Source organism: Nannospalax galili, unplaced genomic scaffold (assembly GCF_000622305.1).
Source record: "Nannospalax galili isolate Female #2095 unplaced genomic scaffold, S.galili_v1.0 scaffold518, whole genome shotgun sequence".
NCBI lineage: Eukaryota > Metazoa > Chordata > Mammalia > Rodentia > Spalacidae > Nannospalax > Nannospalax galili.
In genome coordinates, this window is record NW_008342851.1 from 4,012,830 (window position 1) to 4,028,997 (window position 16,168).

The window sequence follows — 16,168 nt, forward strand, 5'->3', positions numbered from 1 at the left end:
GTGATTATTAAATAAATAAATCTTTTTTTAAAGAAAAGGTGCCTTGAGTTTAAGGCAAGGTTGGAGTACAAGGGACGACCCTGTCTCCAAATGAAAAAAAAAACAGAGAGACAATATTTTATACCAGAATTCACATATTCATCCCCAAAAGAAGCCCTGTGCCTATTAACATCCCCTATTGCTACTTGTTTACAAGGTTCTATTGCAATCCTTTTTAGCTTTGTAAGTTGCATGAAGCATATCTCTATAAAACCCAGGTTGTTTTGTTTGTTTGCTTGTTTTATTTTTTTTATTTACCAGGACCTCATGCATGCTAGGCAAGAGCTCTACCATTGAGCTACATTCCCAGTCTTTTTTTTTTTTCCTTAAAGAAAAAAACATGAACGAGTTGTGGTAGTTCACCCCTTTAATCCCATCAACCCAGAGGTAGGGGCAGGGGCTCCATCTCAAAAAAGTAACAAGGGGGAAGGAAAGACTGTTAATTTTTTTTTAAAGCTTTAACAATTTTATTAGAATTTAAAGAAAAAGTCCTCAGGACAGGCGAGCTGGTAATGTTGGCAGCTGCCTTGAAGAGGTGAATGGTGGGAAGAAAGAAAGCCACGAGGCCATGCAGGTTTAGAGCCTGTGGAAGGTCAGACAGCCTGTGGCCGACTGTCAGCTACATGGCTGGGAGAAGGAAGCTTTAGAGAAAGTAAAGAAATAGAAGATGCTAGGGGCAGCCCAAAGCCTTAAAGAAAGCATGTTTAGAAAGGAAAGCCATAAAGAAAAGGAGGAATTATGCTTCCCTGAAGAACTCAGGGACGCAAACAAACTCAGACTGCGTGGCTGTAGCTAGTCCGGAAGTTCTGCCTGTTAAATTTTTTTGATTTATTTTTATTTAATGTGTATGAGTGTTTTGCCTGCATGCATGTATGTTCACATGAGTATAATGCTCGTGGATACCAGAAGAGTATATTGGAACTGGAATTAACAGGCAATTGTGAGCTGCCCTGTAACTAAACCCTGGTCCTCTGCAATAGTGGCAAATGCTCTTAATTGCTGAGCCAACTTCTGTAGCTCCAGAATAAAGTGTTTAAAATAAGGAAACTGTGCTTTAGCGCCAGCCGGCCTGTTTCCCCTGTAAACTTCCTCACACCGCTGCCCCCTTTCTGGGAATGTAGTTCCTTTCTTGCTATATATTTTAAAGACTTATTTTTATATGTGTGTGTATGTGTGTTACATGTGTATGAGTGCCCACAGATGTCTGAAGAAGGTGTCAGATCCCCTCGAGTTGGAGTTACAGGCAGTTGTGAGCTGCTTGATATGAATGCTGGGAACTGAACTTGGATCCTCTGGAAGAGCAGCAAGTGCTCTTAAATGCCTAGCCATCTCTCCAGTTCTCCTGCTATATATTTTAAAAACTGAATTTGGGGGCTTGAGAGAGAGTTTATAAATTTTTGTTTTCTGACTTTGAAGCTCTGGTTGATCTCAATCTCCAGGGCTCAAGTGATCCCCGTTTGGTCTCCTAAGAATCTGGGATTATAGACGTATATCACTGTGTATGATTCCAAAAACCTAGATTTTTTAAAAATATATGTGTTATGTGTATGTTCGTGTGTGTGTGTGTGTGTGTGTGTGTGTATTGAGGCCAGAGGACATCCTTGGGTGTCATCTTCAGGAATGTTGTCCATTTCCTTTGAGATAGGTCTCTTATTGACTTGGAAATTGTTAATTTGGCTAGAATGGCTTAGTGAGCTCCAGGGATTCTCATGCCTCTGCCTCTCCAAAGCTAGGATTATGGGCACATGTACCACATCCAGTATTTTTGTTGTTGTTGTTGTTGTTGATTGATTTTTAATATTATTATTTGTCTTTTTGAGACAGGGTCTCCCTGTAGCCCCAGCTGGCCTGGAACTCACTATGTAGATCAGGCTGACCTCACAAAGATTCACCTACCTCTGCCTCCCAAGTGCTGGGATTAAAGGTGTGTGCCACCATGTCTGCATGTAGTTAGGTACACTAGTGTTGGGCAATGCCTGCAGAGGTCAGAAAACGCATTCGGTCCCCTGGAACTATAGTTAGGGATGGTTGTTAGCCACCATGTGGATGTTGGGAATTGAACCTGGGTCCTCTGCAAGAGCAGCCAGTGCTCTTAACTGCTGAGCCATCTCTCCAGCCCCTGATTTTTTAACTTTTATGTGTATGAGTGTTTTGCCTGCCTATATGTTAAGTGCACCACATGTGTGCCTAGTATGCAAGGAGGCCAGAAGAAGGCATTGGATCCCCTGGAACTGGAGTAAAGGATGGTCGTTACCCATCATGTGGGTGTTGGGAACCAAACCCAGGTCCTCTGCAAGATCAGCCAGTGCTGCTCTTAACATTGAGCCATCTCTCCAGCCCCTTAAATTTCTTTTATTTATTTATTTTTTTAAAGAATGGATGGTGAGGAGGAGGGGGAAGTTGTTCAGATATAGAGAAAGTTAGTGGACAATACTGTATCTTGGCTTATGTTGTTTGAATGTGAAATGTCCCCTAAAGGGAGACTCATGTGTTCGAACATTTGTCTCTGAACTGGCAGTACTATTTGAGAAGGTTATGGAACCTTTAAAAGGTGGAGTCTGGTTGAAGGAAGTTGGTCACTGGGTACTGGGCTTGAGGCCTTATACCCTTGCCCCACTTCCTGTTCAAGTTCTCTGCTTCCTGACTGCAGATGAAGTATGACCAGTGGCCCACCTGTACCTGGCATCACGACTTACCTGCCAGGGTATGGACCCTCAAACTGTAAGCCAAAATTGTCCTTTTCTCCCTTATGTTGCTTTCCTCAGGGTATTTTATCATAGCAACAAGAAAAGTAAGGAAGACCGCTTGTGCTGCTTAAAATGAAAGCAAAGCTTTAGGCTGCCAACTCCTTCTGTAAAGAAAAGGGGAAGGATGCTAGAGTTGGGCAATTGTGTCTTTTGATAAGAACATGACCTCTGTCTCATAATCACTAAGGAGGCTCTAAGGGGAGGGAATCACATCAAGAGATAATGAAAAAAGTAGTTGAAGAGTTGAGTAACCTGTGGACTGATGGAGTTTCCAGAGGCGCCATTGCCAGGGTGGGTTTTATACATTAGTTAAAAGGAGCTCTTTTCATTCTGTTAGGTGTTGTCAAAAGTGGTAACTGTTACACAGTGGAAACTCCTGCTTGGTATTCTCAGATGTACCCCCAAATGAGAGGACCTGCTTGTATTAGCCTCACCCCTTGTTGAGGAGTAGCTGACATTTGATGGTTGCTAGGGGAGTAAGAGTCAGTTTTCTTTAGGGGTGTGGTCCCTGGTAAGCTGACCCTGCTCCAGTGGATGGCCCCACATCCATGAATATATGAGCAGCACTAACTGGACTTAGTGGGTAATTAGAAAAAAGGAGGAAGTGAAGTTGGGAAGTTGTATGGGGGTGCAGGAGCTGGGAGAAGTTGGAGAGGAGGCGTGGCGAGTGAATATGAGCAAAATACTTTGTATTCATGTATGAAATTCTCAAAGAATAAATACAATTATATTAAAAAAGAACAGAAAAGGCATGCTTGGTCTTAAAGATCTTCAATCTGAACAGGTTACAGAAAGACATAAAATTCTGATCTGAAACTCCATCTGAGGAAGGAGCAGGACCCTGCAGTGTTGAAGGTAAAAAGTACCCCAGATAAGCATTATTCACAGCCAGTGGTGACATATAAGAATCTTTTATGCATATGATTGACTCAGTAATTCTTTCAGGAATTTGTTCTGAGGAAATATTAAAACTGGGAAAAGAGATTTTGTTTTAAGCATATTGAACTCATACTTTTTTATGAAGAGAAAAATGGCACTGGCCTAAATGCTCAACATAAGGAGAATAATTAAGTATTACCAAATTAAAAAAAAAAAGAGGACCAAAAAGAAGACTGAGCAGGTAAATGTGCCTGACTAACCTGATGACCTGAGTTCAGTCCCTAGCTCTCATTATGCAGGGAGATGGGAGCGAGAGCACTGATTTCTAAGGAATGTCCCCTAACCTCCACAGCAATGCCATGACATATATGTACCCACATTCACACCAAACACACACACACACACACACACACACACACACACACACACACACACAAAGTGTTACTGGGGATATTGGAGTCCCCTTTTTGGGTTCTTAGTTTCATTCATAAAAAAGTTTAAAAACAAGCTGGGCATGGTTGCGCATGCCTTTAATCCCAGCACTTGGGAGGCAGAGACAGGCGGATCTCTGTGAGTTCAAGGCCAGCCTGGTCTCCATAGTTCCAGGACAGCTGGGGCTACACAGAGACCCTGTCTCAAAAAGACCAACCAAAAAAAAAAATTAAAAACAGACTCAGAAGGAAGCCGGAGGACCATTTTGTTAGAGTTTGAGAGAAAAGCAGTGGGGCAGGCAAGCTGTAAATCTTGGCAGCTGCCAGGATGAGAGATGAAGAAAATTAAAGTGAAGCCTTTTGAGATAGGATCCAAGAACGCAGGCAGGCTCAGCTGTGGAAGTCAGCCACCACCTGCATGGAGTAAAGGTGCAGATTTTCATAGAAATAGAAAGTCCAGAGAGTCAGGGAAGCTTGGTGTTTGGCCAGTTTCCAAAAAAAGAGAAAAGGAAAAGCAAAGGTTACATCTTGGAGGCCCGTCTCAGGAAAGCGGGCAGGTTCAGCAGTGCTGCTGGTGGAAGCTGTGGAAGCAACCACGTTGGGGAGGGCCTCTGGGAAGTCTGTTATCTCCCTGAGGAGGTCATTATTCCTCCCATCTCCTTGGCATGACCTTAGGTGAATCAGATTTCCTGTGGTCTCTGAGCCAGTTGACTGACAGGCCTAGCTGGATTAATTTTTAAAAGGAGCAGATAGTAGTATGTAATGTTTTAATCTTTGGAACAGATCAGAATGTCATCTCCACCCAGGGCCAGAGGTAGGATTCACATTCCATCCTTTTGACCTCAAGGAAGTTCCCTTTTCTAGTGTTACAAGGTTAACATCAGGTGGGGCCAAAAGACAACCATGAAGAAGAGGTCCATCCTCAGTTGCCTGCAAGGCTGCTAATCCTTTCCTAGATACCCAACTTTCCCTCCTTAAAAGTTGGAGATGGCTCAGTGGTTAAGAGCACTGACTGCCCTTGCAGAGGACCTGGGTTCGATTCCCAGCACCCACATGGTGGCTGTGAACTGTCCTTAACTCCAGTTCCAGAGGGATCCGAAGCCCTCTTCTGACCTCTGCAGCATTGCACGACACTGGTACACTCAAACATGCAGGCAATACACTTGTACACATAAAATAAAAAAAATATTAAAAAAAAGTTGAGATCTCAAAGTCATTTAGGGAGTGGTATACTGAGTTAGTCTTGCCACTTCTGGCTTCTGGTCAAGGAACTGCTCATTTCAAGATCCCTGCCGTAAAACTACCTGTCCAGTTTGTATCTTCTCATTTGAAGTACATGGTAAGACCAGACATAGTGCTGTACACCTGTAGCCCCAGAACTTCAGAGGCAGAAATAGAAAGATAGCCACAGGTATGAGGCCAGCCTGGTTTACATAATAAGTTCCAGGCCAGTCTTGGTACACAGAGACCTGTCTCAAAAAACACAATAGAAAAGCCAGGTGCAGTGGTGAACACCTTTAATCCCAGCATTTGGGAGGCAGAGGCAGGCAGATCTCCGTGAGTTTGAGGCCAGCCTGGTCTACATAGTGAGTTCCAGGAAAGCTGGGCCTGCAGGGAGACCCTGTGTCAAAAAGGCCAAACAAACAAACAAACAAACAAATAAACACCACAATAGGAAATAAAAGCAGAAATACATTACAGGCTGGGAGAATAGCTTAGTGGTAGGGTGCTTTATGAGAATCAAGAAAAGGATGGGTTTGGTTACTATGGATATAGTGAGGGTGGTTCTCTATTTTGACTGACAAGTTTGGGTTAGGCAAATCATTGGGTTTGTCCCTTCCTATGGATTTTGATTTTAATCATATGCAGGCCCAACTATGAATAGGCATAAGATGGTAAATAGGGGATTCCCGCTAATAATTACTTGAGGACACAATTTTACCTTTATGTGCACGCATTCAAAGCCAGCTCAGGCCAGATCAGCCATTCCACTTTTATTACCTGAATACACTGGGAATACACTTGAATAGAGACTGTCTAAATTTGATTGTTGCCAGGGGCAGGTAAATCTATAGTATTGTCAGAGATGAGAGTATTTGCAGGTTCTGAGGTTGCTAGATGAATTGTCTGGAGAGGGGTGTGTGCATGTAGTATGTACATGTGAAGGAGTTAGGGTGCCAAGTGCATTATTATAAGAAGGTGTGCATAACCCATACCAAATAGGATCCCAAGCTAACTTGTCTCGTATGCTTGCCTGCCTTACTCTCAAGTTGTAGGCTGCCTTGGTCTACACAGAAAGACTTTATGTCAGAAAAAACTTAATAAGCAAAAAGATATTTGGAAGCCTTTATGACTGGAGTCGGGTCCCTCTGTCTTTTTAAAAAAATATTTATTTATTTTTATTTTGTGTGTATGCATGTATTGCCTGCATGTAGGTAAGTACACCCGTGTTGTGCAGTGCCAGGACAGAAAGGCTGTTGATTCTCTAGAACTGGAGTTATGGACAGTTGTTAGCTGCCATGTGGGTGATGGGATTTGAACCCGGGTCTTTTGCAAGAACAGCCAGTGTTCTTAACTGCTGACCCATCTCACCAGCCCAGGTCCCTCTGTCTTGATTGTCATCTGGTCCATTGCTTGACACATAAGTAGGTGCTTAGTAATTATTTGTTGACTAAATGGATGAGTACGGATGCTTTACAATTTCCTTGTTGATTTTTTTTTTTTTTTTTTGAGTCAGGGTTTTACTATGTAACTCTGGCTGACCTGGAACTTGCTATGTAGACCAGGCTAGCGTGAAACTCAGAAGTTTCCCCAGCCTCTGCTTCCTGAGTGCTGGGATTAAAGGTGTGTACCACAAATCTCCAAGGTTTATAAAACCCTAAGCAACTTTAGGTGTTTTGAAAACACAGGCATTTCTTAAATTTCTGCTTTCTTGTCCTAGTTAGCTTTCTATTGCTGTGATAAAGCACTCTGACCAAAAACAACTTGAGAAAGAAAGGGTTTATTGCATCTTACACTTCTAAGTGAGAGTCCATCTTTGAGAGAAGTCAGGCAGGAACTCAGGGAAGGAACCTGGAGTCAGGAACTGAGGCCTAGGCCTGGGAGGCATGCTACTTCCTGGCTTGCTCCTCTGGTCTGTGCGCTGCCTGTTTTCTTATACATAGGACAGGACCACTTGCCCAGGGGTGGCACCATCCACAGTGGGCTGGTCCTGCTAACATCACTCGATAATAATAATAATAAAAAATGTTCCATAGACAAGTCCACAGACTGATTCAATAGAAGAAATTTCCCAATTGAGGGTCCCTTTTCTCAGGTATGTCAAGTTGACAACGAGCCAACCACACCACTTCATTAGAAACTGAAGACATCTTTTTTAAAAGTTTTATTTAAAAGTTTTAGGTTATATTTATTTGCGTATGTACTTGTGTGGGTGTATATGTAAAGGTGAGAGGACAACTTGTGGGAGTTGGTTTTCTTTTTCTACCGTGTGGGGCTGGGGTTCGAACTCAGGTCTTCAGCCTTGGCTGTAAGCGCTTTTTATCTCCTGATGCATCTCCTGGACACAAGGGCATCCTCTTTATAAAGAAAACATGACTGTCACCAATAACCCGCTTTTCTTTCCCTTCTAGAAAATGTCTACCAAGGGGGAGGCCGCTGAGGAGAGGATTTCCGAGTTTGGTGATGATTTAGCCTCTGAAATCTCTGTTCGTCTTGGCATTGACACATTCCAATTAATAAAGAAATATGAAGAAGAAGACCATAAAGACCGAATGAGAATGCAGAAAGGCTTTAACGCACAGATGCGCAGCGAAGCAAAGCGATTAAAGACTTTTGTCACCTATGACACGTTCAGATCGTGGACGCCGCAGGAGATGGCGGCTGCTGGGTTTTACTTCACCGGGGTGAAATCTGGGGTTCAGTGTTTCTGCTGTAGCTTAATCCTCTTTTGTACCAGCCTCAGGAGACTTCCCATAGAAAGCCACAAGAAATTTCATCCAGAGTGCGAGTTCCTTTTGGGCAAAGACGTCGGTAACATTGGCAAGTATGACGTGAGGGTCAGGAGTCCAGAGAAGATGCTGAGAGGAGGCAAAGCCAGGTTCCTAGAAGAGGAGGCCAGACTGGAGTCCTTCCAGAACTGGCCATTTTATGCCCACGGGACATCCCCACGTGCACTGTCAGCGGCTGGCTTTGTCTTTACAGGTAAGGAAACCATTGTCTGAAGTGTTTCTGTGGAGTTCAAAGTTTAGGTTACATTTTTGCAATATTTTATGAATCCCCATTTAATGTGTTAATCACAGTTAATGTGTTAGATGTAAGGTCTATTTCATTACAATTTAACTTGAGCAATTTCATTTCTCTTTAATTTTTTTTTTCTTTTGAGACAGGGTCTCCCTGTAGCCCCAGCTGGCTTAGAACTTACTATGTAGATCAGGCTGGCCTTGAACTCACTATGTTGACCAGGCTGGCCTTAACCTCAGAGAGCCACTTGTCTCTGCCTCCCAAGTGCTGGGATTAAAGGCATGTGTCACCATGCCTGTCTTAAAATTCATTTTAATCTCAACTTTAACTCCAATGCATGAGGGAAATTGCACTTCAGAGCACTGGACTTTGTTGGAATCCTTTAACCATGTAGATGTTATTACAGATGTGAATGAGAACCACAAAAGCACCTGAGTGCCTGCTTAGTCTGCGCATGGGCTGAGCACTAATTCTAATCCAACCAATTTGCCCTTTTCCCTACATTTCACAGCTGAGATCATTGAGGCCCAAAAGATTAGAGAAATGTGCCTCCATTTCCACAGAAACAGCAAAGCTAAATCTTAGCTCTAACCCTATTACTCCATCTAGTCCTGGTGTCTGTCTGCTTCTCCATGACTTTGGTCCTGAAAGCTCAAATAGTATCATGGAGCTTTGAGAAGCACCTGGGGTGGGTGCATTGAGGGCTGTGCATATGAAGAGTGGCCATGATGGGGATGGAGGTCCAGCTCAGAACTGGTCATTTAGATTCAGCCAGAGAGGGCATGGGCGAACAGGCACACTGGAGTCTGTCTTGTTCTGGAACAATCCATCACTTGCAAGGACACACCTGATGCTGCTGGCCAGTCAGAATGTTTTTCTTCATTTGTAGGTAAAAGAGACACTGTGCAGTGTTTCTCCTGTGGTGGATGCCTAGGAAATTGGGAAGAAGGAGATGATCCTTGGAAGGAGCATGCCAAGTGGTTCCCCAAGTAAGTTGTAAACTTAAAATGAGTAAGCTTAAAATTGCTCAGTTGGTCGAGTGCTTGCCTACCGGGCGTGAAACCCTGGGTTCAATACCCAGCATTGCATAATCTCCTGCAGTCCCAGCACTGGGGTGGTAGAGGCAGGAATTTCAAGGTCATCCTTAGCTATAGTGAGTTTGAGGGTGGCATGGACCACAAGCACATACATATGCACATACATGCACACATAGACACGCACAAAATATCAAAGCTAACAAATATTAGTTTTTTAAAAAAGTAAAATGAAACTAAAGATTAAAAAGCCATGTTAGAGTAGTTTCTTTTTTTTAAAAAAGAATATTGTCTTGAATTTACTCTTTCCCCATCCAAAATAGGATTACCCCAGAATTATTCAAGCAAGAAAGATCTGGTCATATTGTGAAAAGTTTCAATTACATAAATTTAAACAATTTTTAGATGTTGTGTTATTATTTCAAATATTAAAATACATCTTATGAAGCAAAAATTTCATGATTTACCTTAATAAGTAAATTAATCTGTACAGAGATGCTATGAAATGGTGTATGAAGTTAGTTGGGAAGTAAATAACAATGTTTAAAGCATTATAAGTGGTTTCACATACTGTGGAATATGCACCAAATGAGAATGTTTGCTGGATATGGTGACACACGCTTGTCATCCTAACACTTGGGCAATAGCACAACAGGATGAAGAGCTCAAGGTCATCTTCAGCTTCATAGTTTGGACTAGCCTGGGTTACATGAGACTCTAAAAAGAAAGAAAATATTTTATTTTAGAAACTCATTTTTTTTGTCTTTTTGACACAGGGTCTTCTTGTAGCCCCAGCTGGTCTGGAACTCACTGTGTAGGCCAGGCTGGCCTTGAACTCACAGAGATCTGCCTGCCTCTGCCTCCCAAGTGCTGGGACTAAAGGAGTGCACCATCACGCCTGGCCTAGAAACTCAGTTTTTATTACTGTAGTGGTACAGTAATAAAATACTTAGAAAAAGAAGTATAGTTTGGGGCAGGGGAGATGGACCAGTAAGTAAAGTGCTTGCTGCATAAGTATGAGACCTGAGTTCAATACCCAGTATCCACATAAAAAGCCAGGAGTAGTGGTACATGCCTGTAATCCTAGTGAAGGAGCCCTGGGACTCCCTGACAGCCAGTCTAGCCAAATCAGCAAGCTCTAGGTCCCAGTAGGAGACCCTGTCTCAAAAAAGGTAGAAAGTGATTGAAGAAGACATCTGACATTGACTTCTGGCTTTCACTCCTATGCCCATACATGTGCACACACGTACAAGCATGTATATGTATACTACACCCATAAGAAAAGAAAAGGGGCCACTGGGCATGGTGCATGCCTTTAATCCTAGCACTTGGGAGGTGGAAACAGGTGGATATTTGTGAGTTTGAGGGCAGCCTACTTTGCACAGCGAGTTCCAGGCTAGCCAACTATTTAGTAACACAATGTTCAACAAACAAACAAACCAAAATACACACAGAAAAGGAAATGTATTTCAATTATTTTTAATGACTTGTTTAATAGGGTGCTGTCTTTGTGTGTGTGTGTGTGTGTGTGTGTGTGTGTGTCTAAACAGGTTGTTTCCAAGTGCTGGGATTAAAGGCTTGCTCCACCACACCAGTCTGTGTTGTTTTGTTTCTTTGTTTTTACCAAATACAGATTAATTTCTTTAGCTAGTTTTCAAACTTCCATTATGGAAAATCTCATAACAGAAGAAATAATATAATAAGCACTTGTCAACACCTGGCCAGATCATATTTTGTCTCTCTCCTGCCCACTGTTTCCTGTGGAATAATAATAACTAGGTTATTTCAAACCTAACTAGGTTATTCTAGCTGTCACATAATGCTATTTATTACTATTTTAGTATACAAATCTAAACTGAGTCTTTTTTTGAAATATTTTATTTATTATTTTTATTTTATGTTTATGAGTGTATTGTTACATGTATGGAAGTGCACCCATGTTGTGCAATGACTGTGGAGGTCAGAAGCGGGTATCAGATCCCCTAGAACTGGAGATATGGACAGTTGTTAGCTGCCATGTGGGTGCTGGGATTTGAACCTGGGTCTTCTGCAAGAACATTCAGTGTTCTTAACTGCTGAGCCATTTCTCTAGCCCCTAAACTGGGTCTTTTAAATTTAAATTAATATATCAGTATTGCTTGTGTGTGTGTGTGTGTGTGTGTGTGTGTGTGCAAACCATGGTACATGTGTGAAGGCCAGAGGACACCCTTATGTAGAGATTGAACTAAGGTTGCCAGGCTTGTGTGGCAAACACCTTTACCCACTGAGCCGTCTTGATACCCCAATGAGATCTTTAAAAAAAAAAAGCAGTGTTGATGAGATGGCTCAGTGAGTAAAGGAGATGCAGCAAAGCCTGGCAACCTGAGTTGGACCCCCAGTACCCAAACAGTAGGAGAGAACTGACTCCTGAAAATTGTTCTCTGACCTGCACATGCATGGCATGTATACACCTACACATATAATAAATAAACACCATCAGAAATTAAAAAAAATAACCATGATATCATTATATCTTCTAAAAAAGATGAACATTGACCAAATATCATCAAATGCACAAATCAACATCCAAATGTCCACATCTTCCTTGTCTTAAGATTTTTAGTTTACAGATTTCATATTTTCACATCTTTTTCTTATTGGTTATTTATTAAACATGCAATCTGTCCTGTAAATTTTCCTGCATTCTAGACTTGGCTGGATGTGTTTTTGCAGGGTCCTTCTGTATTTTGAGTAACCAAATCCCTGGATTAGCAGGGTTTTTTGCTTTTTGTTTATTTTTTTATTTAAAATTTTATTTTATGTGCCTGAATGTTTTGCCTACATGTATGTAAGTGCACCATATGCATGCAATGCTCATAGAGGCCTGGAACTGGAGTTATGGATGATTGTTAGCCACCACATGGGTGCTGGGAACCGAAGAGAGGTCTTCTGCAAGAGCAGCCAGTGCTCTTAATTGTTGAGCCATCTTTTAAAAATGTTAAAAGCTAGGGGTGGTGGCACATGCCTTTAATCCCAGCACTTGGCCTGCAGAGGCAAGTTCAAGGCCAGCCCGGTCTCCATTAGTGAATCTAGGCCAGCTGCAGCTACAGGGAGACCTTGTCTCAAAAACACCCCCCGCCCCCCCAAAAAAAAAGAAAAAAGGAAAAGTTAAAGAACAAACCAGGGGTGGTGGTGCACACCTTGAATCCCAGCACTCAGGAGACAAAGGCAGGCAGCTCTCTGTGAGATTGAGGCCAGCCTGGTTTTTGTAGGAAGTTTCAGGCCAGCTGGAGTACAGGGAGACCCTGTCTTAAAAAAAAGTTTAGGTACACTTTATATAGAAACCTGTTTGAAAATGTAAAACAAAGTTATGAAGGCATAAATAATGGGGCTGGAGAGATGGCTCAGCAGTTAAGAGCATTGACTATTCTTGCAGAGGACACTGGTTTGGTTCCCAGCACCCATATGGTGGCTAACTGGTCTGTAACTCCAGTTCCAGGGGCTCTGATACCCTCTCCTGGCCTCTGCAAGCATTGCATACCCATGGTACACTTATGAACATGCAGACAAAACACTTACACACATGAAAGAAAAAAGATATAAAGAAAATAATAAATGCCTCTGGGCATGCATAGATTTACCCAACAGTGAGGTGGTGAGAAAGTTTCACATTTTACTTTCTTTACTTAAATTTTGAAACATATATTTATTACTCTTGTAGTTGAAATTGAAGAGAAAGTGAAAAGGTTGGGAGGGAAGAAGCTATGAAGAGGAAAGAAGAAAGAGATGAAGGAAAAGTAGGCAAAGAGAGGAACTTTCCCTGAAAGCAATGAGATGGTACCATGGAAGATGGGGCCGGAATTACCAAACCATGGAATGTCACTGTGGCTCCTTGGGTGTTGGTATATACTCTGCAGATGCACCCGCTGTGCTTCAGCCCTGGCCAGAGCACACACTGCTTCTCTTGGACTCTTAAACCAGCTCTGACCTGCTCAGGCTCTGCTCATTCTTAGGATCATGTGTTTAGTGTCCCTGGTTATATTCTGAACAACTATCAGCCACACCATTCACAAGGCAGCATATGACCAACCTCAACTAGAGCCACACATCTGCCTCCATCTGCTCAGGCTCTGCTCATTCTTAGGATCATGTGTTTAGCGTCCCTGGTTATATTCTGAACAACTATCAGCCACACCAATCACAAGGCAGCATATGACCAACCTCAACTAGAGCCACACATCTGCCTCCAGTGGCCCTACTGCCTCTTTTCTGACTCAGGGCAGAGGGGGAAGTGAGCCACATAGGAACTAGCAACTGGCCCCAGAATGTGAAGAAGTGAGACCTGTTAATATGAGAAGGGGCAGGTGGAGATAGACTGAACCAAGCTTGAATCTGGGCTGCCTGACTTCCTGACCTGGAATGAGGCACTGACCCTCTCAGGACTGCACATGTAAAATGCAGATAAGAAGATATAGCTCCCAGGTGACTGTGAGAGTTAAAGTGATGCAGCTGTCTTGCAGAAAGTACCATGTGTTACAGAGCTGGCTGCTGCTCCTTCCATCTGCTTGTCAGCATGAGCACAGCTGCCATCAGAGCTAAGGGTCCCCACATTTCTTGTTTGCTCTATTCTTAGCTTCTTAGTCTTCAATTTTATACCTTTGCTTCATTGTTTCTTTTATAAACTATTGGTAAAAAATTGAATATACTCTTATGCTTGTAAAATTTGAATAATAGGCTGGGTGTGGTGGTGCATGCCTTCAGTTCCACCACTTGAGAAGTAGAGGAAGGCAGATGGCAGTGTGATCCAGGCCAGCCTGGTCTACATAGTTCCAGGCTGGCTGGGGCTACAGGGAGACTCTGTCTCAAAAAGACCGAAAAAAAATATCTGCATTTGTCTTTCAAGAGCTGGAATGTAATAGTTGTTAAAATACCATTTAAAAAATAATGTGGAGTTGGGCATGGTGGCACATACCTCCAATCCCAGCATGTGGATTTAGAGACAGAGGAATTGACTGTCATCCTTGGCTACATAGTGAGTTCTAGGCTATTTTAGGCTACATGACACCCTGTCAACAATAAATAAAGAAGTGTTTTAAAAGTAAGGTGATTTTCAAAGGGCTCAGGGACCCCTTCCCGGAAAATGGAGCAGAAAAATTTTAAGAGCCAAGGAGGAGGTTCATGATCATATGAAAATAGAGTCCTACAGGCTCCTGAGACCCTTCTAATACAAACCTACCACCATGGTGTCAGCATGCACAAGACCCATGCAAATTTAAGTAGACAAAAATCCCAGTACAGAACTGCGGAAATGGACAGTAGGCTCCAATCATAGTCGAGGAATTATTGGCAGTTGAATACTGCTGGGTGAAGAAGAGCTGATCTTCTTAAAAGGAGGAACTCTAGATAGGCTGACTAGACTTCAGTGGATGAACTTTCACTGAGGGACATCTGGGAACACTAACTTGACATGATAGGTTGTGACACAAATGACAGATTGTATGAATTCCAGTGTGTGTGTAGGAGGTTATGGGAGGGTGCAAATGGGAAGGGGGTATAAAGATGATGATTAAGATGTTCTGTATGAAATACACAAAAATGTAATAAAAAATTGAAAAAAATACAGAAAAAAGTAAGGTGATTTTAGTATAACATTTAAAGAAGATTTGGTAACCTCAAGACATATTGTTTTACCTTATATATTCAGATATAGGGCACTTCATGGAGAGATTTATGTACCTGAGCCAGGGACCCTGGATGCCCCAGACATAGAATGTCAGCCATGGAGAATGTGTGGGTTATCTGATGCAGCCCATGTTCTCATGTGATTACAAGAGAACAGGTCCAGATGAGGCTTATCCCCATTGGAAAGAGCTCTTAGCCCACTCCTTACCACACCATTGGACAGAAACGTAAACATCAGAGGAATTTTGAATTTTATTTTAAAACATTTTTCTTTTTATGGATAAAGAATGTGTTCTTAAGATGGTATTCAATATAATTTTTTTTTTTGTCTTTTTGAGGCAGGGTCTCCCTTTAGCCCCAGCTGGCCTGGTCCTTGCTATGTAGACCAGGCTGGCCTCGAACTAACAGAGATTCACCTGTCTCTGCCTCCCAAGTGCTGGGATTAAAGGCATGTGCCGCCATGCCTGGCCAATATGAGTATGATTTTTTAAAAACATTATTTTTATGTGTATGAATGTTATGCCTGTGTGTATGTAAGTGCACCTGTGTCATGCAGTGCCTGTGGAGGCCAGAAGAGGGCATTGAATCTCCTGGAACTGGAGTTGCAGATGGTTACTGGCTGCCACATGGGTGCTGGGATTCATGAACCTGGGTCTTCGTTGAATCTCCTGGAACTGGAGTTGCTGATGGTTACTGGCTGCCACATGGGTGCTGGGATTCATGAACCTGGGTCTTCTGCAAGAGCAGCCAGTGCTCTTAACTGCTGAGCCATCTCTCTAGCCTCTCGATATGATTTTTAAATATTAAAATTAATAAGTTACTATCTGTTACTTAAACAAAAATCATTATTTTTGGATGGGCACTATTACTCAGAGGGGAAAGGCATCTGCTGCTGAGCTTGATGATCTGAGTTTGAACCTGGGGTCCACATGGTAGAAGGAGAGAACCAGTTTCTGCACATTGTTCTCTGAGCTCCACACAGGTGCTGTGGCAAGCTTGTATGCACACATACATACACAAATAAGTAAATAAATAAAGAAATATAATAAAATGAAAATTATGATTTCTTTGTTCAATAGATGAAATGCATTACTATTATTTTTCATATAGTTCCCTTTACTGTCAATAACTATGA

At 42.3% G+C, this 16,168-nt stretch overlaps 1 protein-coding gene across 1 annotated transcript in view; it reads left to right on the plus strand.

Moving 5' to 3' along the window:
• The first annotated feature begins 2,684 nt into the window (after positions 1-2,684).
• Positions 2,685-16,168, plus strand: part of LOC103738729 (baculoviral IAP repeat-containing protein 1a-like) — a 54,532-nt gene continuing 41,048 nt past the window's right edge. The window contains exons 1-3 of the mRNA XM_008838857.2: positions 2,685-2,760; positions 7,729-8,299; positions 9,228-9,327. Of these exons, the coding sequence (XP_008837079.1) occupies positions 2,746-2,760; positions 7,729-8,299; positions 9,228-9,327 (686 nt within the window). The 5' untranslated portion in view covers positions 2,685-2,745. The remainder of the gene's footprint in view (positions 2,761-7,728; positions 8,300-9,227; positions 9,328-16,168) is intronic.